The sequence below is a fragment of the Pseudochaenichthys georgianus genome, chromosome 11, assembly GCF_902827115.2.
Source record: "Pseudochaenichthys georgianus chromosome 11, fPseGeo1.2, whole genome shotgun sequence".
In the NCBI taxonomy this organism is placed as follows: Eukaryota; Metazoa; Chordata; class Actinopteri; order Perciformes; family Channichthyidae; genus Pseudochaenichthys; species Pseudochaenichthys georgianus.
The window spans coordinates 11,651,365-11,678,094 of NC_047513.1; the positions used below are offsets into that span (position 1 = coordinate 11,651,365).

Consider the following 26,730-nt stretch of genomic DNA (forward strand, 5'->3'; position numbering starts at 1 on the left):
GTCACAAGTTAGACGCCTCTTGAAGCTGATTGGCTGTTCTCCCTAAACATAGTCATGTGATAAACAAAAGCAGGAAGAACACACAAGCGGTGAGTAATGTTTTTTGGACATTTAGGGTGTTGTAAAACCTTATATATTGCTTTTAAACTTAAAGCTCCATGCTTTTAACGTTATGTTGATTTTACAAATTCTACATATTTAAAATTCTGCAATTGCATATTTAAAATTGGAATTATTTATTGGTTTATTGATGTTAACCTCTTTGATTAGTAAGTTAGCTTGTCCATGCTAACTTCCGCAATGAGTCATTTAAATTGCCTTTATGTTTTAAAAGTACTTTATAAGGTCTAATTCCCTGTCTTAGCTTTGTGGCTTTTGCTGATAGATCTGAAACAGTCCATGAGCAGTTATAATGAAGTGAACGCATTGAAAATAATAGGAAATGCTGCTGTCAGCTTAGTTTCTGACTGTCACATGACTGCTACAGAGCATTTCAGCAACATTTACTTATCCCAAATTGGGAGTAATTCAGGAATAATTGTAGGTTTACCTAATGTGTGAAAACAAGGAAGTATTTCTAAGTGTTGTTACATGTACAGAAAAATGAACAATAAGCCATTCTTATTAAAAGAAGATGTAATATATAATAGCTCCTGTTGTCTTTGTGTTTTGATAAAGTAGTACAACATTAAGAAAGAGAAATATGTATTACATATTTCACAACATAAAAATGCAAATTTCAACCCCTCATGTGTTTGTTTAAAGGTCCAGAATGAGAGCAGCCCTCCTGTGTGTCCTCCTGGCGGCTCCAGTGCTGCTGGTCGCAGGAAGCCCAGTTTATAAATCCGACAATGGGACCGTACCACTGGTGATCTGGCATGGGATGGGTGAGTGACGGTGCTGCTGCCCATTCTTACACTGAAATAATACAAAATGACATTAAGGAGCTGTCTTATCAACCTTCCTGTGGTATAATTTGATCTGTTTATTTATCCCTTTAACATCCAGTTTCCCACTTTACTTCTGTAACGTATCTATAAGTTTAAAATAAATCTTATACAACTCAAGTATCACTCATTATTTCATATTTCATATCAGCTTGTTCCAGCTCTTTAATGAAGCTACAAGGTGTTAAAACTAAGGGACATATTATACAAATACAAATCTCATATCATCTCTACTAAAGATGAGTCTGGCTTCACAGCATGACTTTATAATTATGGACCTTATAGCAGGAAGTGAGGTTATGTTAAATGCAATGACATTTTATACACTATACAATGAACATATTTAAGCATCTCCTTGTTTAGAGTATAGGTGAGGTCCTGATAATTTATTCCGGTAAATTACTCTGACCTCACTAATTGACCTGACCGAAGTTACTGAGTCTATGTAAGTTTACTGCTTGGCTCAGATCCACCAAACGTCAGCAAGATCTCACCTCTATTAACTCCCCGAAGAACCAGGTTCAATTAACTGCTGTTTCTATTCAGACAACTCTTTTTAATCTGTTTAAGCGATCCCGAAGGATTTTGGTATCAGTAAATGGGGTGTGTTCCTACCTAAACGTGTGTGTGGCAGGGTGCAGTCTTACCTTTGAAGCAGGAGAGGAGAGCACAGGTGTCCTTTAAGTTGTCCCAGTCCAAAAGGTGGGATCAGTTTATTTGAAGAAAAATAGGTCCAAACTAATACAGGGTTTTTACCTTCTCTCTTTACAACATTATAATCATACTAAACAAAAAATGATGCTGTGATCATGTTCAAATATGAAACTTTAATTCACAGTCTTACATTTATTACCAAAATGTTTCACTTCAACTGCCCAATTCAGTTGTGACATTTAAAATCTCCCGATAGAATTTAGAGGCATTTCCTCATAAAAAGACCGGTGATAATAAAAAGCACATTCAACTTTTCATTCACGAAATCAATTCACATCGATTCCATACCTATCCCACAGTTTTCGGAGGCAGTTCCTCACGGAGGCAGGTACTAATACTCAAAAACCCATACCTATCCCACAGTTTTCGGAGGCAGTTCCTCACGGAGGCAGGTACTAATACTCACAAACGCTTCTTCCATCAAATCATTCCATTCAGCATTCAAAGAAATTCACTCAGGATTCCAACCAAGAAATTCAAGAGATATTTACCAAGTTTGAGAGAACCTTACCGAGAGCTATTAACCCAGCTCTGAAGCCCTCACTCTCTCAACCCCTGTCTTTATGCACAAAAAACCGGATAGAAAACCCTAAAACACCTCCTCCACACCCAATTTTGTGTAAAACTGGGCCTGGCCTCCGATGTACAAGGTTGGACATAACCAGACATCTTCTATAGCTTATGGCATAAGACACACCTTCTCAGGTTTGTGTAAAAAGGACATGACCCATGTAGGATTTGAAAAATATCTCGGCTATGACATAACCGCCTTTTTGAGGCCTCAATGTATTTCTCCTTAAGTCAGGAGCCCCCCTCCCTGCTGTGAGAGGAGAGAGAAGAAACTGCCTACTCTCTTATCAGTGACACCCATAAATCATTATAAGTCTTACACTCAATTCAACAAACCACTTAGTTTATACTGTAAATATAGAAAAACACAAAATATGAAACATTTTCTTTAGAGTTATATAAGAATATAATTGATTATATTTGATTATATTTGATTATAACTAACTTTCGTTTTAAGTATTCAACCTGTTATGGAGATCTCAACACCCTCTTTTTAAAACGCAAAGTTATCAAACAGCAACAACTAAAATTGTAAGCATACATACATATTCATCAACCATCAAGAAGTATTTTCATTATGGGTTCATACAAGAATATGATTGATTATATTTGATTATAACTAACTTTCGTTTTAAGTATTCAACCTGTTATGGAGATCTCAACACCTTTGTGTTACAATTCTAAGACTTTACAAGAGAAAGGGCTCCTGATCTTGCTTTGAAGACTTCACAACAGAAAGGGAAAGGTACTGCAGGTGAGTGCTGTGATAAGTGAAAGCAAAGAAAACCCAACCACCACTTCTTTATAGACTTTTAAATTCAAGCTGACTGACCTGGCCTATGATGTGAGCGAGGTGTGTCGTGTAGGCTCAAAGTTAAACTTAGAACTTGCATACTGTGGAAGTGAAAAACAAAACACTTCTCCTTCAACAAGAATGGCCGGTACCTCTGAGGTCAAGTTCTACTCACAATTATGATTCCACTTAAGCTCCTCCACGGCTTGTGTTTATGCACTGCTTCCTCATGAGCAATACACTCTGTATTATTATTATTGTGAGTCAATGTGAGCTAAATATCTCGTATTCTAATAAAGGAACTGTTTCTGTGTCCACCAGGCGACAGCTGTTGTAACCCGCTCAGCATGGGGGCCATGAAGAAGATGATCGAGGAGGAAATCTCTGGCATCTACGTGCTCTCACTGATGATTGGGAAGAATGTCGTTCAGGTACTTGAACACTTCCCCAGCCACAACCAACCCCCTTACAAAGGAACTTATAATATTAAATGAAATATTATTGAATATCTCTCTGTTCTGTCAATTCGTTGGTTTTTTTGGAGCTAATTTGACATGTTTTATAAATATTATATTGTTTTTTGTGTGTTTCTCAAGCTATTAAATAGTTTCCCTATAGTTTTGTAACTCCAAACTTATAAATTCATAATGTATTTTTATATCAAATAGAAAAAACTTCCTTTATTCCTCTTGTACAAACAAATACATCTGAACATATAATAATAAAAAAAACGTACTACTACAAATACTAATACAAAAATGTATTTGTTGTTTTTATAGGAATTTTAAAAAGCGCGTACAAAATACAACGCTTTACAACACAAGTATAGAGAACAAAAGAACATTTCAAATACAATCACACAGAGAAAATGCAATAAAAACATATGTTGTGTTTAACCATCACATGTGAATCGAACAATCATAGTGTGATGAACACATCCACCTGACGTGTGAGGATTCCCACCATGTGATATTTGCAATGCCAGTGGCACAGGTTACATCAGGAAAGGAACTATTTTACAACTTCACGCTGTCATTTTTCAGCGTTAATATTCATATAAAACCTGCATGACTCTGCTTTGATCTGTCGTGGCACCGTGAAGTCATCTCTCCGCGTTTCTCCTCAGGACGGTGCTCCTTTTCTTCGTCTTAATCTGCCTGTCATGCTTTGAACTTTTCATATTCCCCCTCCTGCAGGACACAGAAAATGGGTTTTTCCTGGATGTGAATGAGCAGGTGTCCATGGCGTGCAGTCAGCTGACCCAGGACCCCCAGCTGAAGGGAGGGTACAACGCCATGGGCTTCTCCCAGGGGGCGCAGTTTCTGTACGTAACTGCTGTCCTGCACACTTGATGGTTTTTACATTTAGCTAATTTTCTGTTTTTGTGTGAAGTTTCCTTCTTGTCTGCGCAAGGAATTATTGTAAAAATAGCAACATCATCGAGAAAAGTTTTTGTGTGAGAATCAGGAAGCTTGGTTTTGATACTTCCTGGTTCCTCTTTTTCTAGGAGAGCCGTGGCTCAGCGCTGTCCCTCTCCACCAATGAAAACCCTGATCTCTGTCGGGGGCCAGCATCAAGGTAACATCATTAAAAAAAAAACATTTAAAAAAAAACCCCAGCTCATTTCCCTTGGCATAGCTGCTGCTGCAAACCATTTCTGTTTCTTTTTGTGTATACTGATCACACAGAGTTAATGAATGGATACATCTATATAACATGTTGGAGTCGCATGTAATAATAAAATCCCTAAAGTATTGCTATTATGCTTTTAGTATACAACACAATCTCTATTATACTTAAAAATCAACAATAAATGGGTACACTTACTAGTGTCATCTTTGTTTTCAAAGTCAGATACATTTTCTTCGTCTGCCAAAGAGCTTCATTGTTGTATCAAAACTATAAAAAGGCACCAGTGAGTCACACAGACATGTTCCTTCATTACCATGATCGTGGGCAGTGTAGTTTATTTTTAATACTGCAAACATTGTCCTGCTGCTGTAACTAGTCACCAAATGCGTATACATTAAAACAGCTTTCTCCTACGTGAGTTACATTTGCAAAACCATTGGAATCAAATACAAATTGGTCAAGTGGTGGAGCAGTGATTGTTTAATCCCAATAATACTCAAGTTTCAAAGTTCATTCTTGATATTGACAATAACAGTTCTCAACACAAAGGTCACTTTATTAGCTTTACTGAGCTTTGGACAAAAGCACATGATCTTACTCAATGTATTTTATCAGTGCTGCTCTGACCAAATAAATGTTGTCAGTCATGTCTTTGTGAGCACTTGAAGGTCTTCTCCATGTTGAACCACGGCTTTATTATCAGATCCTCTAGTGTTAAAGGTCACCTATTTAAATCCAAAATCCACTTTTTCCCCCTCTGTGTAAAGAGATTCTGAAAGTTTCAGGAAAAAAGATTCTCTCTCTTTTTGGCCCGATCAATTTATATAAAAGCCTGTCTGAAAATGAGCTGATCAGATTTTGGCCACTTTGATGTCATAATGATTTGTTGGCTTGTGTAACCTTTAGCCAATAACCAACCAATGTTGTCATTGATCATTGTGGAGAGCAGGCAGACGTTTCGTTTTGTATTATCGCAGCTATCGGATGGAATCAATACATGGGCTGCACAGGTTGTCATGACTCATGTCCGACTATCACAAGTAGAATCATAATGAAAAATATGCCAGTAAAATGTGCCGGATTATGCCACAATAGGATAGCAACAAGTCGTCAAGATAGTCAGTTTAGCTTTGGTTGCTAATGCTAACATCACACATTTTATACCAGAGAAACTTTCATAACAGCGTTGTGATGCCAAACAGCGAGCAGCACTGCAGCGGTCGGTAAATGCCGCTGAAACACATTCTTAAACAATGAACCACGGCACTCTGGAGAAAAGTACAAGGGTTGAGAGGTCGTTATTTAATTGAATCTGGCTTCGTGTGATTAAAAGCAACACGATCATCGACCCGACGCCGTTGTGGAGAAAATCAGCGGCGTAAGCGGTGACGTCATGACGCAGCAGCGGCAGCACCAGTCGGCCTCTGGGCGGTGTGAACAAAAAGGGGGCTGAAAATAAAAACCGGTTCCGAACCAGAAAAGCTCTAGCATGGAGCTAGAACGGGAACCGCGTTGGTGTGAAAGGAGCACCAGAGGGGCATGGGGAGGGGCTCCTCATTTTCATTCTAAAGTAACAGACAGAAAATCATCACTTTTGAAACAGGGCTGAAACAGAGGGGATTATGGGTAATGCTGCAATGCATGATCTGTTTGGTATTTCAAGACAAACACTTCAGAGACCTATAATATATTGATGAAAAACAGTATAATAGGAGACCTTTAATACTATCCGGTCACAAATTGTCTGTTGTGTTTGCGCCCCTCAGGAGTGTACGGGCTGCCCCGGTGTCCCGGAGAGAGCTCCCATATCTGTGACCTGATCCGCAAAGCTCTGAACAGCGGAGCTTACAGCGACTTTGTTCAGAAACAGTGAGTTTCCGCCCATCTCTCACTGATGAGTTCAGCATGTTGTTTGGCTGTCTGTCACACTATCACTGACCGGATGTGTTTGTGATTATCAGCCTGGTGCAGGCCCAGTACTGGCACGACCCGCTGAACGACGACCTGTACAAGAAGCACAGCCTCTTCCTGGCCGACATCAACCAGGAGAGGGTCAGTATGGAGGATTTGTGAAGACCGCTTCAGTCTGCAGCCGCAGCACCTCAGACAAACTGAAGTCTGAGGAACAAATGCAAATATAACATTCATGCAAAATACAGTACAATGAGTTCAGGTAGTGGGAGGGCAGCATGCAAGCATTGGCTACTGTGGGAAAGTAAAATGTTAAGTAATAGTTTTTTAAAAAGAAAGTAGTTTGATAAGATACATGGAACTACAGCTCCTCTTACTGAGGCTTTTACCTGCTGAATCTGGCAGTAAGAGCACCAGCAAGTAAGACAAATATTTAATATTATTTCCCAATAAGACACCCTTTAGAAAGAGTTATAACTCATATTTATTTAATGGTTCATAATTATTAATACATTTTAAAAAGAAACTGTAGGTATGTCATACAAAATTGATATTAAGTCAGAGTATAGTGTTTTTATAGTATTTCAAAAATATTTAATCAAATAGTCTCTCACAAAAAGGTCTTGCAAAAGTTAAATTTACTATAAAAGAAACCATAGTTTCCCTTAAAATACAAAAAGTAATTGTATTGCATGCAATTGATTTCAAATGAAGTCCTCCTACAGTGTGTCTGAATGATGTACACACACACTGTTTGTAGAAGCTGCTGTTGCTGATTGAGATATGCATGTATTCATAGTGTGAATCAAACTGACCATCTTTCTCAGTATGTTTCTAATGTTACACGTCCTTCTGCTCTGAAGGCGGTGAATGAGACGTATAAGAAGAACCTCCAGCTGCTGGAGAAGTTCGTCATGGTGAAGTTCCTGCAGGACACCGTGGTGGACCCTGTCGATACAGAGGTAACAAACACACTCTGTATATGTATGTTACACTAAATATAATAAAGCAGCATCACTAAACCTCTGACTCTCGCTGTAGTGGTTTGGCTTCCTGAAGACTGGACAGGCCAAAGACACTGAAACTCTACAGGAGAGCCTTCTCTACAAGGAGGTACGTGTGTTTATGATAGCATGATACTTGTTACCCTCTCTTCAATCTTTATTAATGATATTTTAACTAGATGAAACTAATTTTATTAGCATAGAGTCTCAGTCTTAGGGTTAGTCAGATGTGCGCTACAACGATTGTATACAAGTATAGTTGGACTGTCATGGATAGCACCTTGTAAAAAATAGTTGCAATCCCTAAACTTGTACATGTAATACTAAACCACCGGACATATGAATTGGTCTTTTAACCTTTTTAAAACGATTCTCATATTTCTGATTATTGACTTTGCCTAGTCGGTTGTACATTTTCATCCCAACTCTTTTGCACGGTTAAAAAGGTGTTGAAGTTACAAACAGAGCTAAAGGAAAAACGTTTGGTCTTCTCTTTTCTGAAGTACTTTTACTCGATTTAAGACGAACATTGTCCTAAGGTCAAGGAAAGATGGGAAAGATCATTTATAAAGACTTGCGGGGGAATAAAGGGAAGGGTCTAAAAGAATCATACAGCACTGAGGATTAAAGCAGATATTATTAAAACTTGTCTTGCTGTATGGGATTTTGGGATTGCATTATTTCCTTTCTTTCTTCTCGCCTATATATATAATAAATCATTGCTGAGCATTTAGAGGACTCAAATAGCTCCTATCATGGCTTCCACTTCCTGGTTATTTACCTCAACTAGGACCCTTCCTTGACAAAATAATCATGATAAATGCAACTGCAGCGAGGACTGCCTTTAGTTCACTTGCTGAAGGTGAATCATGTCTGTCTCCATGCAGGATCGTCTGGGTCTGGCTGCCATGGACAAAGCTGGAAAGCTGGATTTTCTTGCGACCAAGGGAGACCACCTGCAGTTCTCCAGAGAGTGGTTCACCGCAAACCTGGTGCCTTATCTACAGTAAAACCCTTCCAGTCTGTCATCTCAGAGACATATAATAGCAGACGTAAACTATTCTATATTAAGAGCAATATATTGCAAGTTAAGAGTAAAAGCGTACCGACTAAGCAGGGATTCAGAACTCCCATAATCCATTCCTATTGCACTGATTTTGTCGCATGTTGGTTTTTTATGTTAATTTTATAAAATTGTTCACATTTCCACTGAGCCGTTATGGTCATGTTTTGTTTCCTAAATGTAGTGAGACTTTTTATTGTATTAGTTGTTGGAGCCTAATGTACATCATCCAACAGCCTCTGTACAGATTGTGTTTAATCCAATAAAGACAAAGCACATTATTTATTGCAACATTTTTTTAATGATATCTCCAGTACTAATGAGCAGAATTGAGATTTTTGGACCCAGAAAAGAAAGAGGTAAATAAAGAGAAAATATAAAAGAAAATTCAGCAAAGAGCTTCAAGAGCTGAACGCGAGCGAGTGGAGAGACGTCGATGGTCAGGCTTATTTAAGACTTTTTGATAATGATCAATATCTTGGACTAAAGTGAAGCATTTAACAATTACAATGTCTCTCTCTTCCACTTAGCATCTCTTTATCACAAACTTCTTCTTACATGCCTCATTTATATGGAATGTTTTCTTTGTTCATATTCAGGAATGTCCTACGTGGGTTAAGGGAAAGCACATGGAATGATAGTTTTACTGCCATTTGACTTATTACAACATCACCTAAATGAGAGTTTCACATTGTTTACCCCCATTTGTGCTCTGAGTGTTTTTACATTATCCACTATGAATGTTAGTATTATTATAGCATCATATTATAACATCAGCGGAGGTGATATGAATGCCATTATCCTCTCAGTTTGACAAGTGCTTCACTGGTGAATTGCATATAATTGGCTATTCTACATGTTACATTTAGCTTAGCATTATCCAGATAGATACAGAATCTCATAAATGTTTTTGAAAAGTGCTCCAATTTGAACCACAAGCCGCTCCCTGCTGATTGGCTGGAGGATTTTGCACCAGATAAAAGTGAGCATTCCTCTCATTGGCTGTTGGAAGGGACAGCTTAAGCTGTGATTGGCTGATAATGGAAAGAAGGAAGGGAGATATAACACACGCAACAAGGTCCAAATCTCAGTCTACAATGTGAGAGTTAGCTGGTGGGGTGGTCAATCAGTCAAGAAGGCATTTGCAAAAAAAGGGGGGTGGGGATGGTGCCGTGAAGGGGTCGTGGTATCACATGCTGCCCCCATCTATCCAGCGATCTCTGTTGATGTGGTAACGAGCTTCTTGCCATCCCAGACGGTCTTGAACTGCTCAGGAACAGCGAGCTCCGTCTAGTGGAGAGAAAAGTCATGGTGAAATATTTCCCTTTTTTTAAAAAAGCCCTTTTTTATGCCCATGCAGAAATAATGAAGCAGGCAAGACTTCTTATTTGTTGTCAAAAAACACAGCGTTTCCATTGGTTGGCACTTTCTGACTTTCCTACTCTGCCAGGGGCTCTTTTACTCATTGGTTCCTACACAGAATTATAGGCTTATTTCCTAAAATATCTGAACATTGAGTTTGACCAAAATGTTTCTCAATCAGGAGGAAATGATGCATCATGTGTTGTGGACTGTTTTCAGCTGTGGATGAACACACCAATACACATTTGCCACTAGTTAGTATTCACGGCTGCAGGAAGGTAGTGTGTGTTTGTGGGATTAATTCAAAGTAAACTACAGTCTTATTCAAATTAATGAACGAAGATGTCTGACAGTGCAGCAGCTCTTTGATGAGTGTGTTGGCAAACATCGTGCTCTATGCCTTCTTTAAGTGGCATTGGTTTAGATTTACTAACATGAACAAAAGAAATTGAGAATATTTCTCGACTTATCTTTTAAACATTATTTTGTATTATTTCCATCCTAAAAAAGGGATACTTACAAACTCTCCCTCTTTGTTGGGTACCAGGATGTTCATCTCGGAGCTCTTGGCGCTGACAATCTCACAGGCCAGAGAGTCCTGGCTCAGGTAGACATGGCAACCGTCCGTCTTGTTGATGGAGATAGTGGGGATCTTACCCATGACCTGGATGCGTAAAAAGGCAACAAAAAACATTAGCATGTTGATGAAGCCATTTCGTCCTCAGTATCTGATGGGACATTTGCACTGCACGTCCGTGCGGTGTGTAACACACGAAGTAAAAACTAAATTGTAATAACACTTTGTCTTTTTAAAAACACACCTGGACCTTGACGTCCTTGCAGTTGATGATCTCTACGATGCCCACCACATCATCGAACACCAGGCCCAGCTTCTTACAGTTGTCTGATGGAGACAAACAAATATTTAGAGAGAAGATCAAAGACTATATATTTATAAGTTTGGTAAATAAGTAAGACCCTGTCTACCCATCTTCTCTCGCGCATATATTTCAGAAGGTTCTGACGAGTGAGTTTCAGCATCTCTAAACATCAGACACGCAGTTTTGATCGTACCTATTGTGATGGAGTTAATCTTGCCCTTGATCTGCAGGGTGCTCTTGTTACACTTGTAAGCATAAACTACTTGTTTGAGCTCTGTGTCGCTGATCACCAGGTCCTGCACTCCCTCCTGGTTCTCCTGCAGAGGCAAGACAAAGAACAAGAGAATTAACAAAACAGAGCTAAAGAGTGGAGGAAACAATATTAAAAAGGCAAGAGTTAAATAAGTATTTTATAAAAAGTATATAATAATGGCTCATTCTGGTAGCATTATAGCATAAAGTATTTTCTTGTCAATCATCAGAACACTATTGATCCTGCAGGAAATTGGATTTGAATTAATAAAATAGCTAAAAGAATTAAGAAATGTCCACATTGTACTGTAATAGATAACATTTATATATCAAAATATGTAGTAGTGTATAAGTATTTAAAAACAGTCACTCTGGCTAACTTTTTAGGGTCCTCACTAAAGTAACATATGTCAAGCAAAAATGTGTCACTGAGGCTGATTTCTTATGTTCTAGGTACTATTTGTTTGAGAGTAAACAAACTACTTACCACTTTCCACTTCTTCCCGTCCAGCTCGAGCACAGGGGGCAGAGTGCGGGTGGGGGCCATAGCAGGTTTGGCTGCGGTGAAGGGTTTGGGTCCGGCACGCACTGGAGCGTTGCCCCTCAGGGTGGGGTTCTTGTGGGTCTTCTGGTCATCGCTCACATGCTTCAGGCCGGTGGTGACGTCCCCTCCCTTGTTGAGGGAGGCGAACAGAGCGTTGCGGGTGTCAGCACCACCATCGCCCCCCCCCGCCACCACCGGAGCTGCTGCAGTCCATGGGGGGAGGAGGGGGTCCAGGGGGAGGAGGGGGCGCACATCCACCAGCAGGAGCCCTGGGGGCAGCTGCAGAGGCCGAGGCAACGGGACCCTGAGGTGGACAGGAAGTCAGAAATACTGTACCTGAAGACATGCGATGTCACAGCATATGATTCAGCTAAGTTATGTTAAGCTATGTTTAAAGGGGCCCCATTATGCTTGTGTACCTCTACAGCAGTGTTTCTCAAACTTTTTCATACCAAGGACCACTTAACCAATAAAAAAAAACACTCACGGACCACCTAACTCCACAAATATCCAAAGTCACATCGTTTTTCTAGAACAGATTACAAATCGCCTGAAAATGGTACAAACAAGTGAAACTTAAGCTCGCTCCATTGCGGAGATATTTCTGCAAAACTCAAATGTATTTATTTATTTCAAATGTGAAATGTTACCAATACACTCACGGACCACTAGGGGGTGCTCACGGACCACACTTTGAGAAGCACTGCTAGACACTGACATGTTTACCTCTAATGTTCAAAAAGCCCTTTATTTTCCCTCATACTGCCTGTCTTTTCACTCCGTCTGAAACCAGAGCCCAGTCTGCTCTGATTGGTTAGCTAGCTGACTCTGTTGTGATTGGTCATCAACATTAAAGCATGTCCCAGTAGAGGCTCAATACAAATATGAACCTGAAAATAAGCTTAATAGGGCCCCTTTAAATGCATAGTAATAGAAATGAAGTAATAATGTATGGATGTTTTTAAGAGAATTATATATCTGGCAGGCTAAATTGCTATCACCGATAATCTCATCGTGCTCAGAACATACATGTGCGTAATAATTACTCTCGCACTTTACTGTTAGTGACAGCAAGTCGCTTGAGAGAAGTGGTCTTTTTTATCATTTGATTCTAGAGAGGATTCTTAAGTGTTACTCTGAAGACTCACGCTCTTGCTCCAGGTCAGCCCGGTGGTGTGGTGCTGTTTGATGTAGTTCTGCAGCTCAGTCCAGATGGAGAGGTAGGCCTTCACCCAGTCCACGTGTACCTTGTCCCTGTGAAGGAGAGACGGAAACAGAAGTTAAAGTCTAGCCATTTTAGGTTTTCTTTTTTCCCCTCTCTAGCAATGTACTAGCATATATCAACTCTGCAGAGACATGTTTGTAAAGTTGTTTCTGTGCATCTGATTTTACTCATTAAATTCTAACCTGACTGTAACTCTGCTCGTAAACACAAACGCTTTTCAGGTCTAAATACAGGAAGTCTAGTAGCAGCATGAGTCAGCGTCTGAAGTGGAAACGCTGACTTTAAATACAGAGCCTGGAGGAAGGAAAGACGGACGACAGATGTGTTGAGCAAACTGCTTGGCTGATAACCTTTTAGTTATCAGATGTTACAACATTTTAAACACGTATCATGCCGTTTAAAAAAAAACCTAACAAGTACTACATTGCAAAAGTAACCCCCTGACGTTCTTACAATACTTCCTGAGTGAGTGCTTGGACAGCAGAATATAGAGAGGCTTCACTTACTTCTCCTTGTAGTCCTTGAGCACACGGTTGGTGTAGAACATGGCGGCGTCCTGCATCTCTTTAACAAAGGGGCCGGGCTTAGGAGCCTGTGACACAGAGAGCAAGGAGGTCAAACAAAAGCATCACTGTCTTAAAAGAGCTTGAAATAAATATTAAACATTTATGGTAGTATGCTCGTTTGCTTTGTCAAAAGTTAGACGAGGATAGGTGTTAGCTTAGAATAAGGAGGTGGACCAGGGACACATATTGTTCCCTGCTCTTTCAAAGTTCAAAAATAAAGCTCACAAATTAACATATCACTTGAGATTTTGGAGAATTCTCTTATTTGCTTACTGCTGGAAGTTTGGAGAAAGGTTTCTGGACAGAGAGGCTAGCTGTTTCCTTCCGTTTGCACTTTGCAGTCTTTATGCTAAGCTAACCAACTGCTGCCTCTTGCCGACTGGCAGACTCTAAGCAAGAAAGCGAATACATGCATCTCCCCAAATGAAAAACTCTTCCTTAAAATGTCTCAGTACAGGGATAAATGAGTAGTGCAGGCATTTCATTTAGATTACACTACAAGTAAAAAGAATAAATGCATCCATTGTGTGTTTTTGACATCATGATGCATTAATCATGAGAATCAAAAGAACAACAAACAAAGAGTTCATCATCTGAATGAAACAGTGAAGCTCTGTTGCTGGTGGCCGTGTGTCAGCCAAAAAACTGTCGCTCAGCAGACTGTGATGACAGAATCAAAGAGTGACTTGTTTCTGGCCGGCGACACACACACACACACACACCCACACCCCAGCCTCACCATGGCGACCCATCCGAGGGCGGGCACGCTCTCGCTGACGGCAGACAGGTGGTTGAAGAGCGGCGAGGTGCGGTTCTGCTCCCTGAACGTCTGCACCTGCTGCATCATTTTGGACATGGGCTGCAGGATGGTGGTCAAAAGTGCCTGAATGGGGGGGGGGGGGGGGGGGGGGGGGGAGACAACTTGTAAGCAACTTCAAGTTCTGGAGTTTTAGAGTTAGGAGACCTTGGTGACTTTGTGAAAACAAAAGGATTTTTTTCATTACAAGAAGTTATATTACAAACATCTTTCCACTAAATTTGGATTTACAGTTGGGACGCAAACTAGTTTAGACAAACAATATGACAAAACATTTGAATTATAGAGCTCAAACCAGCTAAGCAATGCTAACTTGTTGCTAAGCTTTAAAGTAGAGATTTGTTCTCAGCCTTCGAAAGGGGGGAGCCAGTGGTCTAGCTAAACCCTTCTGGGGCGGTGGTGGCGAAGTCGATAGGGACTTGGCTTGGCAATTGGAAGGTCACCAGTTCAAGTCCCGGCAAGACCAAGTGCTACCGAGGTGTCCCTGAGCAAGGCACCGTTCCCTACACTGCTCCCCGGGCGCTGTTCAAAATGGCTGCCCACTGCTCCTAACACTAGGATGGGTCGAATGCAGAGAAACAATTTCCCCACGGGGATTAATAATAAAGTATATCAAAATAAAAAATAAAAATAAAAAAAAACCGAGGTGAATCTGGCACTGGAATGAGATTGGAAGACAACGATAGAGGAAGTCCAGTCACTTGGCAGTGCGGCCATTAACTTCTCCAAATGATAAATCAAAACCTAAGCTTGTAGATATATATGGCAGGGCTCTGGTTTACAATTCGCAACAAGAATGTATTAAGCTTGAATCAAGTCTGAATAAAGTCTACAGATATCAAATATAATGGCAGGAAATAAGAAGAAACAACACCATGAAAGACAAAAGAGTGAAGAGGCTGCAGGGATGAAGGCGAGTATAATGAATTATTCATCTTGCTGAAATGGATTCATCAATGCCATTTCGTTAACTGAGATAATTAGGTGGCCGAGCAATTAGGAAGTGTGTTTAACTCACATCAGAGGGCTTCTGGGAGGAGGCGGCCGTTTGGAGCAGTTGCTTCTGAACGGAGAACGCCTGCTTCATCATGTCTGCCTGCAAGGAAGAGAGGAAGTTTAGACCTCTGAACAAAGAGCCATCCTGCTGCTGGTTCTGCATGCTTTTGACACTTTAATTAACCATCACATACATAATAAAAATCCTCCACACGAGTCACGTCAAGTTTTGCATTTTTTACACCACAACTTTAAAAATGGATACATTTAATTACAAAGGCTGAATGATTTGGTTGGTGTGTCAAGAGTGAGATTACTTGATGTGCAAAAATGACAGAACAGTCATTAGTATTTTTCACGTTTGTATATTATGTTGCATTGAACAGGCAGCTTACATGTTTCTGGACATCGCCTCCGATCTTCTGGCTGAGGGAGAGGTACTGAGCCAAGGAGCCATTGGCGATCACATCAAAAGCCTCCACGTACGCCGACACAGCTACAGAGAAAGAAAACACGCAAAAAATTGCAATAAAACATATTGTAAAAAAATAAACAGCATGAAAAAAAAGGAAACGACATCCCATTGCTCTTAAAACTCAGTCCCTGCTTCTCGTGGTTTCCTTGCGTCCCTCCATGCTTCCCTGGTGGGAGGGACTAGTCGCAGGGAAACGACGCAAGTGAGGGACGCAAGGAATCCATTTAAGTGAAATGCAGCCTTTAACTGCAGTCAAAAAAGCAGGCGACTGGTTTAAGATGCATCACTGCCTGCTGAATGTTGACATCCAAACCAAGTTACTTCTTGTTTATCTACTTGAAGGATAATTGTGGGCACAAATATTTAACTCTTGATGACTGAAAAAAGATGCAAACTCAAATCAAACCAAATAGAAGGTTCCACATTTTGTTTGTTTTTTGGAGCAGAATCTTTCGAAGATGATGGCCCTTGATCATGTACCTCCACCAGCAGAAGCTCCACCGCTGCCTCCAGGGCCCGACATGGACTCCAGCCGACCCACCGCCACCTCCAGCCGCTGCACCAGACCTGCCAACTCAGCCATTCCTGCGAGGGAAGGGTAGGGAAACAGATTTAGGAAAAGAAGACGGAGCAAAAAAAGGTTTACTAGTACCTGGTTACACAAAGAAACATTTACATAATAACCAGCAACTCCACAAGCTTTTTTACTTCTTTTTTTTGTTCCTGTGTGTATTTTTTTTTTAATCTTCCAGTCACAGGAGTATTTTCTGTTCAAGTAGTCTTCTAATTGGGGATTGAATTACTCCTGGGACACAATGTGAAGGCTATTGCAGCAATTAAAATCCACTGCTTTGGTAGGAGTACAGCAGGATCCTGAGCACATGTTCCCTTTGGTTGATTGTATCCAAAGAGTCTTGATTGAAGTAGGGCTACAGTATATTTTAAAGCCTGCAAACAGAGATCAGGCTGTCCTAGATAAAGGTTTATGTTATATAAGTTGAAGTTCATCAAACATTCATAGTTAACTCTAGGGTAACCAAAAGTGTTCTTCTTCTTAGAACTTAAATCTGGAGATAATTTAACCCTTTTATCTCTATAAATGGACAGAACAAACGTTCTAATGTCCCTTAAACATTATGACGGAGCTTTTGAAGTGGTACGGAAAAAGAAGAACAGTTGTGTTGGTAAGCAGGCCAGGACTTGCTGAGTAAAGGTATGTGGATCACTGCAAGTCACCGCGGACTCTGCAGAGTGCAGACCTGCCCTGTGTCCCAAATACTGCAGAGCGGTTTCACAGCAAAGCACTTCCAAACTGTAAGCCCAGTAGCGACAGTTTCAAGTGAAGGAAGCGCTGACAAACATGGCACTTACTCAGATAAACAACACAGTCGGGACTCGGGAATGTGTGCCAACATGGAAACCGATTATCCTATCTTACCCCTTTGAATACACGATTAACCAACTTCTTATACACACAACTAATGAGAAAGACTCACATTACATAAGATGTGTGTAACCTGACGCTGCCTCGGCCGTGTGACGGAGTGCCTCCAGTCCCAGGTACTTACACCTGGCTCACGGTGAATGGTGCTCATAGCCACTCTCATTAATAAGGCCACATGAGATAAAGCTGCTGCTACAGTGGCACTTTCACTACACCAGTCTACATCTTTAGATATTTTAAGACAGAGAGCACTTCAAATCTTTGGCTGTGAAGCTAGGGGCACACTTAAAGAGACTTCCCTTAATACAGGAGGGAAAGAATTTAATTTGGATACGTAAGAGAGTGGCTTGGTATCAAACATCAACACTACAGCTGAAAAAGAAAACTATTCAGTAATTAACTTTGTTTTATTTAGGCACAGTTCATGTGTCTTCATATATTTAACAAAGGCTTTTGTAGAAAGACAAACTTCTATCTCAAAATGGATTATTATATAATGTTACACAAAATGTGAAATGTACCAACCAGAAGTTGTTAAAGAGATATCTATTTATACCACTCAAACCTGATGTCAATATTATCCTATTTTCAGAAGCAGTACCTTAAAGCACCATTGGGTGAGGCAGGTTAAATAGTTAAAGTTAGTAGAATATGTATGCCCTTAGGCTGTTAGGTGAAGTCTTACCAATATGGCAGTATGTCAGCAGTATTACTAATGCCCAATGAGTTGATAATGTAGGAGACGTTTTTAGAAAAAGGCCAAACCATCTTCATGGCCAACAGAAAACTACTCACAGCCACATTTTGAAATGCATAAACTTCCCTTTTTCAGCCTCACCCATTCAGACATAGTTTAAATGATTGTCTCCACAAGGCCTGAAGATTAAATTAGATCATAGTAGGACACAAACTCTTACTACCCTTGACCTAAATGTTCAGTGCCACAGCAGCACCAGAGTCCAACGTTACCTTTGCTGCTCTCAGCTGAGAGATGACTCACCAGCAATACAGGAAGGGAGTGGCCCCCTAAAGGTGTATGTGGGAGTCAAACATGATACTAAATGTATAAGTTGCTATCAAAAAAGACCTTCATATCACAGTCACTAACAAACTTCTTCTGCTGCTGCTACATGAGTTAAGACGCTTGGAATCATTTCCGTAAGTGCACCAAAGAAAAGTGACCACATATTATGTTTGAGCCAAGTGCTGACCACCAAGGGACCTCAACTGTCAGCGAACAACTTTCCAGAGACATGGGGGCAGATATAGCAATGAGTAAAGACAGGGAATCATGCCTTTCAAAACATTTTCCTTAGATTAAAGTTATATAATAATAGGCAAAAGTGGAGCCTAACCACAACTTCAGAGGTGGAGGAAACATTCCTTTTATGGTTATGTTAACAGAGAAATCTTGTAACACACGTTCCGTGTTGTCGAAAAAACAGAGAATTCATAGACCTACGTATGTGGACATATGGCACAAATCAGCATTCAGGGCATGTGAAGTAGGTTAGGCCTGTGTGAGGGTTTCTCTGCCTGAGGGCAAGACGTTCAGACAAAGAACATTTTCTGTGTGTAGCCTTGCCGTCCTTTTGCTAAGCAAAAACACACATCAACTTTTAAATAGTTTTAGAAGCAGTAGTTGGAGTAGTTATCCAAAACAATGTCATTGAGTTCAGTCCTACTCCAGAGGGACCTGGTCTACAACAAATCAAAGCAGCTGATGTTAATGTGATCAGGATTGGGTAGTAACAGGCTACATTTATTAGGGATTATGTAATCAGACTACAAAATAAAATTTGAACATATATCGACTCGAGTGAAAAATGTGCAATTAGATTAAAATTATATTGTTTAGGTGCAATGTAAAGTGGTAATAAAAATATGATTTATTTCATGATAACCAATGCTATTAATTCATTAAAAGTACGTTTGACAAACAGTATTTCCTTCCTAAATTCTCCCACACCACGCCGCTCCTCCGCTGCCTTCACTGGCTTCCGGTAACTGCTAGAATCCACTTCAAGACAATGGTACTTGCGTACCATGCTGCGAATGGATCTGGCCCTTCCTACATCCAGGACATGGTTAAACCGTACACCCCAGCACGTGCACTCCGCTCTGCATCAGCCAAACGGCTCGCTGCACCCTCGCTGCGAGGGGGACCCAAGTTCCCATCAGCAAAAACACGTGGGTTTGCTATCCTGGCTCCAAAATGGTGGAATGAGCTCTCCATTGACATCAGGACAGCAGATAGCTTACACACCTTCCGGCGCAGACTGAAAACTCATCTCTTTCGATACCACTTCGAGCGATAGAACTATTAACAAAGCACTTATATACTAATAAAGGGCTGGCTTATCTAAAACCAGTTGAGTAGCACTTGAAATGTTTTTTGCTCTATGAAGCCTGATGTACTTATATGATTCTGTTTTCTTCAAGTTTGTATTTTGTTGGTCGAACGCACTTATTGTAAGTGGCTTTGGATAAAAGCGTCAGCTAAATGCAATGTAATGTATTTATCAAGGAGATAACTCCTCTCAGTTTACCAGTTTCATTTTAAGTTACCCAACTTCTGTTGAGCTTTTTTCTTCTTTAAAACAAATGTTGTCCCAAATTGTACCACTCTACCAGATGACCAACCGGGTTATTATCTTAATATTTAATGATGTATATAGATAATTGACTCACACATTTGGTTGAAAATTAAAGACATGATGTACTCTTCTTGTGTTATAAGAGCAAAGTCCTCCATGTCGCCTTTGATAAAGAACAAATACAAATACACGAAAGAAAACACACCACCTCATGCTGAAGTATGCACACAGTTCACCTGTACTTTGTGCCTGTTCTGTTTTTGTAAGGACTTAAACACCTATTGCTGAATATGAAAAATGCATTTATTTGCATTAAAACTGCCGAGATGTTGTAGTTAATAACATTTTGGAAATTAAAAAAGTGTCAACCAATGGATTGTGTAATTTATAACAACATGTCATTTGTATTCATAAAGAGACCACATTTCTGCAGTCAATCAGACGGCCAGGGATGCTAAAGCTAATGCTAGCTAGCAGAGCCGGTGGGTGTTGCGTGGAAATGTGTCCCCGGCAAGTGTAGTCTCCCTAGACCTACAAGTGAAGCTTATATTAAATATGAGGGGGGACAAGATACAATTTTGACAGCTTGAGTGTTAGACGTAAACATATGTTTTCCTAAATAATGTTATCTGGTTCTGGACAGCAGCTTCATCAATGAGGAAGCAGGTCCGCGGGGCGTGCACAATGTGTCAAAACACCATCGGCCACAATGACAGAGCTAAAGTAACAAACCCTTTGTTTGACTAACCTATAACATACATTAAGCTTTATTGTTTAGAGTTGTAGCTTTTTATAAACCAATTGATCCGTTATTTCCACTCCCTGTTGTCGACTATATGCTGTTGTCCTGTTTCGGCATTTCCTGGATTTTTTTTCCTCTCACACACCCCTCCCTCTATTAGCTAATGTTGCCTCAGTCTGCATAAAAAAGAAGTTTCCACATTTTATCAAGCCGTCGTTTTTTTATCACAGAAAGAAGAAGTTAACAGAAGGATAAAACATTCAGAAACTGTATGTATGTCAGGCAATGGTTAAGCGTAAGATATTGCAGCTAACGGCATTAGCATCCTAGGCTAGCCGGGTGTATTAGCATCACACCGATTTCAATAAATGATTTCTCCATGATTCGCTGCAGCGGTAAGAAGGGAGCGGCGTGTCCCTGTTGTCTCTTTATCTTTATGTTTTACACTAAAGTGAACCGCACATCCAAACAACTGCATCTTTCTTACCTGCTAAACGGGTCAAGCAGTGATTTGGTCCTGTATGTCACCGTAGGAGTGTGCAGCTTGCAGGAGAGTGTGCTTCTTCTTTTTCTTCCTGTATGTCGCTGAATTTACCCAGCTGTCACCGCGCAACGTTTCCGCCCTTGTTCGCGCAACTAATTCCTTTCCCATATAAGGAGTGAGAGGCAGAGGGCAGCAATATAAAGAAAAAAGAGACAAATTACTGCTTTCCTTCCTCATGACATATCGGACGGCTTTGCAGCAGAGATAATACATCATAGCATTTATTCTTTTTTAAAATGCCTTTAGAAGAACACATATCCCATAAATACTGCATTTTCATCTGCAGGCATGTAGTTTGCATTAATACTGTAGTATGGAGCATCTCTGTGGTGCATGCTTCCTGTGCTCTGTCATGCTTCAACATGTTTGCTGGCCTGTCCTCTTTCAGTCAGGAAGCATATGACTTAACTAATCAGTCTTTTTCTTTTTCTATGTTCAAAAAGACACATGCACTAGTGCAAATCTGCAAGCAAGAACAAATAGTATTCCATGCAGAACATTAATCTATTCTGCACTCATACTTTGGGAACGCAACTAAGAATTTGTTTGACTATTTATTATTTCTCTTTAAAATAAATTAAAACAAAGTGCCTAACACACATTTTCAGAGTTCACATTTTCAAAATGCTTTTTCTCCCCAACAATTGAATAATCTATGCATTATCAAAAGTAAGTGAAAAATAAGTTTAAAAAAAAAGAAAAGTAGCAACTTATTACATTTTGAAGAGCACAAACAATGGATGTTGATTTATAGGATTATTTTTGTCCTTTGACCAATTGTTACAGCCCTACTTTATTAATTTCATTTGATGTAAACAAAAAAGAATGAGATTATATCTATATAGTGAAAAACATTTACAAATTGTCTTACATGTTAATGTAGGCAAACGTTCTTTCACCATAAATTGATATGGAATCATCGTCTCGTAAATAATGGAGCTGGAAAGCAAAACCACAGAGGCCTCATACAAGTCAGAGCGAAAACAAGCTATGAGGGAGATACTGTATGTGAATGCAATGATGGCTTATATCACTCTGTGGGTTAAAGATAGGGGTGTTAAGTTGTATGGTAAATGTTATCCTATATGCAATACTATATTAAACATGTTACAATGCAAGAAGGATGCATTTGCCATGATAATGAGATATGCACAATAGCAAACAAATCCTCATTCTGAAGTCTGAGGCTGGGGACAAGTCCTAATTTGCAAGTTGCTTGTGTGCATTCTTGGAGTGGAAACGAAGTACGAAGAGGAAATAGAATGAATTTAGGAGAACCCTTTGTGCCAGAGGCTTTCATCAGACGTGTTTGTCAAAGAATAAAGCACACAAATGTCCTTTTTAAAAGTCAAGAACAAACTGAAACATTTTTATTTTAATGTACAGATTATCCAGTTGCATCAGATGTGGTCACATACATGTAAAGAAGAGGGTAAATCCTTCATTAAAAGCAAACTAAAATATCTTAAATTAAACTCCCTTCATTTTACAGTTTCTCCCCGTTTTCTTTGTCTGCCTTCACAGTGGACTCTGTCAGAGTCAAGGTCAATTCATTAACTTCTATAAATCCCAAAAGTGACTAGCACATGTTGTGTGAGAGAAACGAGAGCGAATCAATGTCAAATCTTGGGGATGTATCCAAAAGCCATTTCTTATTATGTGCAAAAACACAGGAAGATGTATATTACATTATAATGTTGAAAGATTTCACATTGTTGGTACTTGAGTACAGCATAATTTGTGTTTGCCTCACAGAAATTAGTAAAGGAAGGCCTGATAAATTCAGTATATCAAATAGACATTTTACGCAAATACATTTAAATGATTGCATATTTCACATTGACTACTGAATTTGAACTGAAGCAAAACTTACTCCTTTAACATTCAACAAAAAAGTGACTACATTTCTGGACTTTTCACATGCAAGGGAAGAGTAATTTGGTTCAAGTCTTCACATAAAATAGATCCACAGAACAATATATGCATAGATCTTCTGTGTTCTAACAGCCTTCCTGTTGTATTTTTACCAAAAGACAAACATCCTGCTCATTTTATTTGTAGGAAGACATTTTCAGGTCATTCTGGAAACATAACTCACATCCCAAATAAAATGTAATTTGTTGTTTGTTTTAAGGTCACGGTTCTGCTATTCAGATCTTCTTATTTGGTTTGAGTTATTTTAATGATCCCCACATTTAATTGAATGAATGTTTGCCAAAAGAAAAGCAAGGATAAATGTCTCATCACATTTGGGAGCCAAAAAAAGATTGCACAGAAACTGTAAAATTACCCGAAAGGATAAAAAAAAGTTAAAGTCTTACTTACCATCCTTTCCATTTCAAGCCTACAGGAATGAACCTGAGCTTTTCCAACTTTAACCATCAAAAATCTCCCTTTTCAACCAAGAGAAAACATTAAGTTAAAGGTGACAGACATGAAATCAAAGTGCATCGACATCTAATCACAGCCTGAAGGTTGTTTGTAGAAAAACAAAAAAAGAACTCAGTGGTTTTCATGGTTCAAGCAGTCGTTACATTAATGAATGTCGAGGTGAGAAACGAAGCAGTCCCATTAGTTGTGTTGTGAACTTCTCCTCGTTATCGTCTCCGTTGAGACCGAACTCATTAACGTTGTGTAATCCAGTGTGTGTCCAAGAGCCTTCATCAGCAGAGAAACCTTCAGAATAAAAGCATGATGATGTTTTGTTTTTTAAAGAATCTGGTCACCAATGCTTGCAACATTGTAAATATTCCTTCCACGGGTTAATAACAGAAATAAAAACGTTCACTTGGCTCTAAAGAAACATTGTTTGATACAGCAGCCCCCCATACAAACATGCAGGCGATCATTCCAGTATCAAATTGTACCAGAACTGCAGTCACTCTTCATGCACATTTGTTTTTTTAAATGGAACAGCATCCATTGCTTTTGGTAGCTCTTGTTTTGGTTGTGTTTTTCCTTCCAAGGGCTCACCATGTAGCCCATTAACAAAAATGTTCAGAGCAGAGTTCACCATTGGTTTTTAACATGGCAGTTTGGTAGCATCCGGTGGACCTGGAACATTGTGAAAACGACCTCTCTGTGTGCGTACATGCGTGTCTACACGAGGCAAGGTGTGAGCGTGTCAAGTGGCTGGTTCTCGTGGCATTGAAGCTTTTTTTAATCCAGAAAGTCATGTGTCACTCAGGCATCTTTGCGTGCCTTTAGTAAGATGGGTTACAGTACATTCATCATGTCGCTGTGTTTAATAAAAGGAATCCGTGTTATATTTTTACACCATTCAAAACACAGTGCTCGACCCTTTTTCTCAGCGAAAGGGCAGCTTGTCTTTCCTCCATCGTGGCTCAGTGTGGGAGCAGGGAAGTGTCAGTACAGTGGTGATTTTGTTTCTGTGAGAGTGGGATAACATGTTTCCAGCATGTGCGTCTTCTCGTTCCCTTCCTTTATCGACATATCAATCAGTTTCTCTTCGTGGATGAGAGGTACAAGGTTTCTGTGCTGAAGATCAACAAAAGAGAGACAGGAAGAGTGAGGCACAGAGGGAGTGTCAGCTGGAGGAGGTGTTTGTGTGTTTGTGTGTGTGAGGCCAGCAGCGAGCCCCCTCCTCTCTTGCTATAGCCGCTCATCCCTTTGCTTTTTGCCCCTTACCGGCCCCTGTCCGTTCCTCAGGGAGCCGTTCTGGGGCCTCAGGAGATGCCCGCGCTCCTGCTCCGTCCACGGCCCGCCCTGCCCTTCATCACTGTCCAGGTCAGAGTCTGAGTGCATGAGGGCGGAGGAGGTGGGAGCGGGCGCCGGCTTCATGCGGGCTGGTGGGAGGCAGAGGTGGACAGAAATAAATAGGATGTTAAAATGATGCGTTGTCAAACATGAACTAAGCAAATAATTGTGTTCTTGATTAAACAGGTAGTTTCATAGATATCAAAATATTTGATCTAATGCACGTTCCAAGAAAAACTGATAGAGAACAAATCCAATACATTTCAAGTGGTTAATGAGTGTAACCTCACCCCAGGTCTCAGCCTTTGAGGCAGTAATTACTCAGTTAGGGTTCTGTTTAGAAGGCAATAGAGTTCATTTCATTATACATTTCATGACGTAGCTAAGTCCTATCCCTATCCGGTCAACTGTATGTCAGCATTTGCTTTGCATAGTTCAGGGCTGATCTAAAACAGAAGATGGCGTGATGAGGCATTTATAACCCATGAAAAGAAAGAAATGTCATTATTAACATCAACATTGATGGGTTTCATCAGAGAAAAGTCATATCATTTTGTTTACAGTTCAAACAACTTGTTTACCTTCGCAGTACCCTATTCAAAATGCAAGTATAATATTTTATTTTTGAATATAAATGCAGCCTAAACATCCATAAAACTAAAAGTTAAATTACTGGCAGTGTGAGCATTAGATTGTGCGTGTTTACAATTGTTTAAGACTTTACCTGGGATTTGCAGGTAAAAACATGAAACAGTGGAAAAGACACTTCACTTCAGTAGAGGTGCTGATGGTGAAAATGTGTATATCTTACCGGCTCTAGGTGGATGTAGCTCCAGACTGTCTTGCTCATCAGCTTCTAGCATTTTATATTTGCTTTTACTTCTGCGGACTTTGCTTTTACGCCTTTGAGGAGAAGAACAAACGACAAAGACAGTTTAACAGAGATGATGCATCTACAGTACTGTGTTAGTAATCGTATAAATCATTTATATTTTAGAAATTGTGCTCACCTGTTGCAGCAACACACCATTCCCCAGATAAGTGTTGCTATAGCAACCACAATCATAAATGACGCTATCGTCACATAGAGTACGCTCCACTCTGAAAACACATTTTTTTAGTGAAGACACAAAAATAAAGTATGATATTTCTATGTAATGAACATCAATATTCAAGACGAGTATAGCCAAATGAGCTTCTGCCATATTCAATCTTATGCACTTAAATATGCTATTAAGATTTTTAACTCATCTCACCACAATTGCTCTCTGCATCTCCGAGCTGAGCTCTGACGAAGTTCTCCATCCAGAAAGGCTGGCAGACACAGCTCCGTGTGTACGAGTCACACTCGCCGTGACTCGAGCAGTTCAGCTGGCAGACTGAGGACAGAGAGAGAGAAAGAGTGTATGTTCAATGAGAGACTAGAGCTTTAATATCCCATAGTGGTAAATAAACCATAACCAAGGAGCAACAACATAGCATGTGAATATCAAAGAGCATAAACAATAACTAGTTGCTTTTAGTAAGGTAACGTACAACTTTCAGTCAAGATGGAAACAAAATGAACATGGAGAGACAAGTCAAAAATCTGGGAGATTTGAGTATCTGAGCTGAGGAAACGGGGGTCAAAGGTCAAAGCAGCCTGGTCCTATGAGCGGCCTATGGTGTCTCAAGAGGAAGACCATTAAGCAAAAAAATCATGCGACAAAGTGTTCAAATACATTTTGAAAGGACGCATTGTAGATGATTCTATCTGCAAATCCTGTGTAAAACTGCTTGTCAACTAATATTGTTGTTGTTTTAGGAACCTGTGACCGAGGTTCTTCATAGCAAAACTAAACTCTAGCGGTGTGAATGACATTCAAACCTTTGAACCTTTTAATATACTGTATATTATTTCATAGCTTAGCCTTAAATTAATATCCAGCAAAAGT

The 26,730-nt window shown here is 39.9% G+C and overlaps 3 protein-coding genes across 4 annotated transcripts in view; 1 reads left to right on the top strand and 2 right to left on the bottom strand.

Annotated features, from left to right (window-relative positions):
- Window positions 1-2: 2 nt before the first annotated feature.
- Window positions 3-8,915, top strand: ppt1 (palmitoyl-protein thioesterase 1 (ceroid-lipofuscinosis, neuronal 1, infantile)). Its single transcript, XM_034094962.1, has 10 exons — window positions 3-89; window positions 766-887; window positions 3,346-3,455; window positions 4,221-4,348; window positions 4,532-4,602; window positions 6,423-6,525; window positions 6,618-6,708; window positions 7,431-7,529; window positions 7,609-7,680; window positions 8,459-8,915. Exons 2-10 carry the CDS (start codon window positions 773-775, stop codon window positions 8,579-8,581), a joined length of 912 nt encoding a protein of 303 aa, XP_033950853.1. The 5' UTR covers window positions 3-89; window positions 766-772; the 3' UTR covers window positions 8,582-8,915.
- On the bottom strand, window positions 8,913-21,131 carry cap1 (CAP, adenylate cyclase-associated protein 1 (yeast)). The gene is given in 13 exon segments (XM_034094960.2): window positions 8,913-9,924; window positions 10,517-10,660; window positions 10,818-10,900; window positions 11,071-11,194; window positions 11,617-11,859; window positions 11,861-11,977; window positions 12,822-12,927; window positions 13,405-13,490; window positions 14,204-14,347; window positions 15,300-15,377; window positions 15,673-15,773; window positions 16,233-16,337; window positions 21,023-21,131. Coding segments are annotated over 12 exon segments (1,413 nt in total). The 5' UTR covers window positions 16,336-16,337; window positions 21,023-21,131; the 3' UTR covers window positions 8,913-9,840.
- A 1,286-nt stretch (window positions 21,132-22,417) lies between these two features.
- The window catches only part of kiaa0319l (KIAA0319-like ortholog), a 37,134-nt gene continuing 32,821 nt past the window's right edge, over window positions 22,418-26,730 (bottom strand). For both annotated transcript variants that reach the window (XM_034095049.2, XM_071204803.1), the window contains exons 21-25: window positions 26,053-26,175; window positions 25,807-25,897; window positions 25,608-25,699; window positions 24,728-24,885; window positions 22,418-24,577 (exon numbers count right to left, since the gene is read on the bottom strand). In XM_034095049.2, the coding sequence (XP_033950940.1) occupies window positions 24,446-24,577; window positions 24,728-24,885; window positions 25,608-25,699; window positions 25,807-25,897; window positions 26,053-26,175 (596 nt within the window). In that variant the 3' untranslated portion in view covers window positions 22,418-24,445. The remainder of the gene's footprint in view (window positions 24,578-24,727; window positions 24,886-25,607; window positions 25,700-25,806; window positions 25,898-26,052; window positions 26,176-26,730) is intronic.

Bases quoted from the DNA above. Each gene is read 5' to 3' on its own strand.
- ppt1 (XM_034094962.1), top strand. From the start codon at position 773: ATGAGAGCAGCCCTCCTGTGTGTCCTCCTGGCGGCTCCAGTGCTGCTG. The intron at 888-3,345 runs GTGAGTGACGGT...TGTGTCCACCAG, and splicing joins GGTGATCTGGCATGGGATGG to GCGACAGCTGTTGTAACCCG. The intron at 6,526-6,617 runs GTGAGTTTCCGC...TGTGATTATCAG, and splicing joins AGCGACTTTGTTCAGAAACA to CCTGGTGCAGGCCCAGTACT.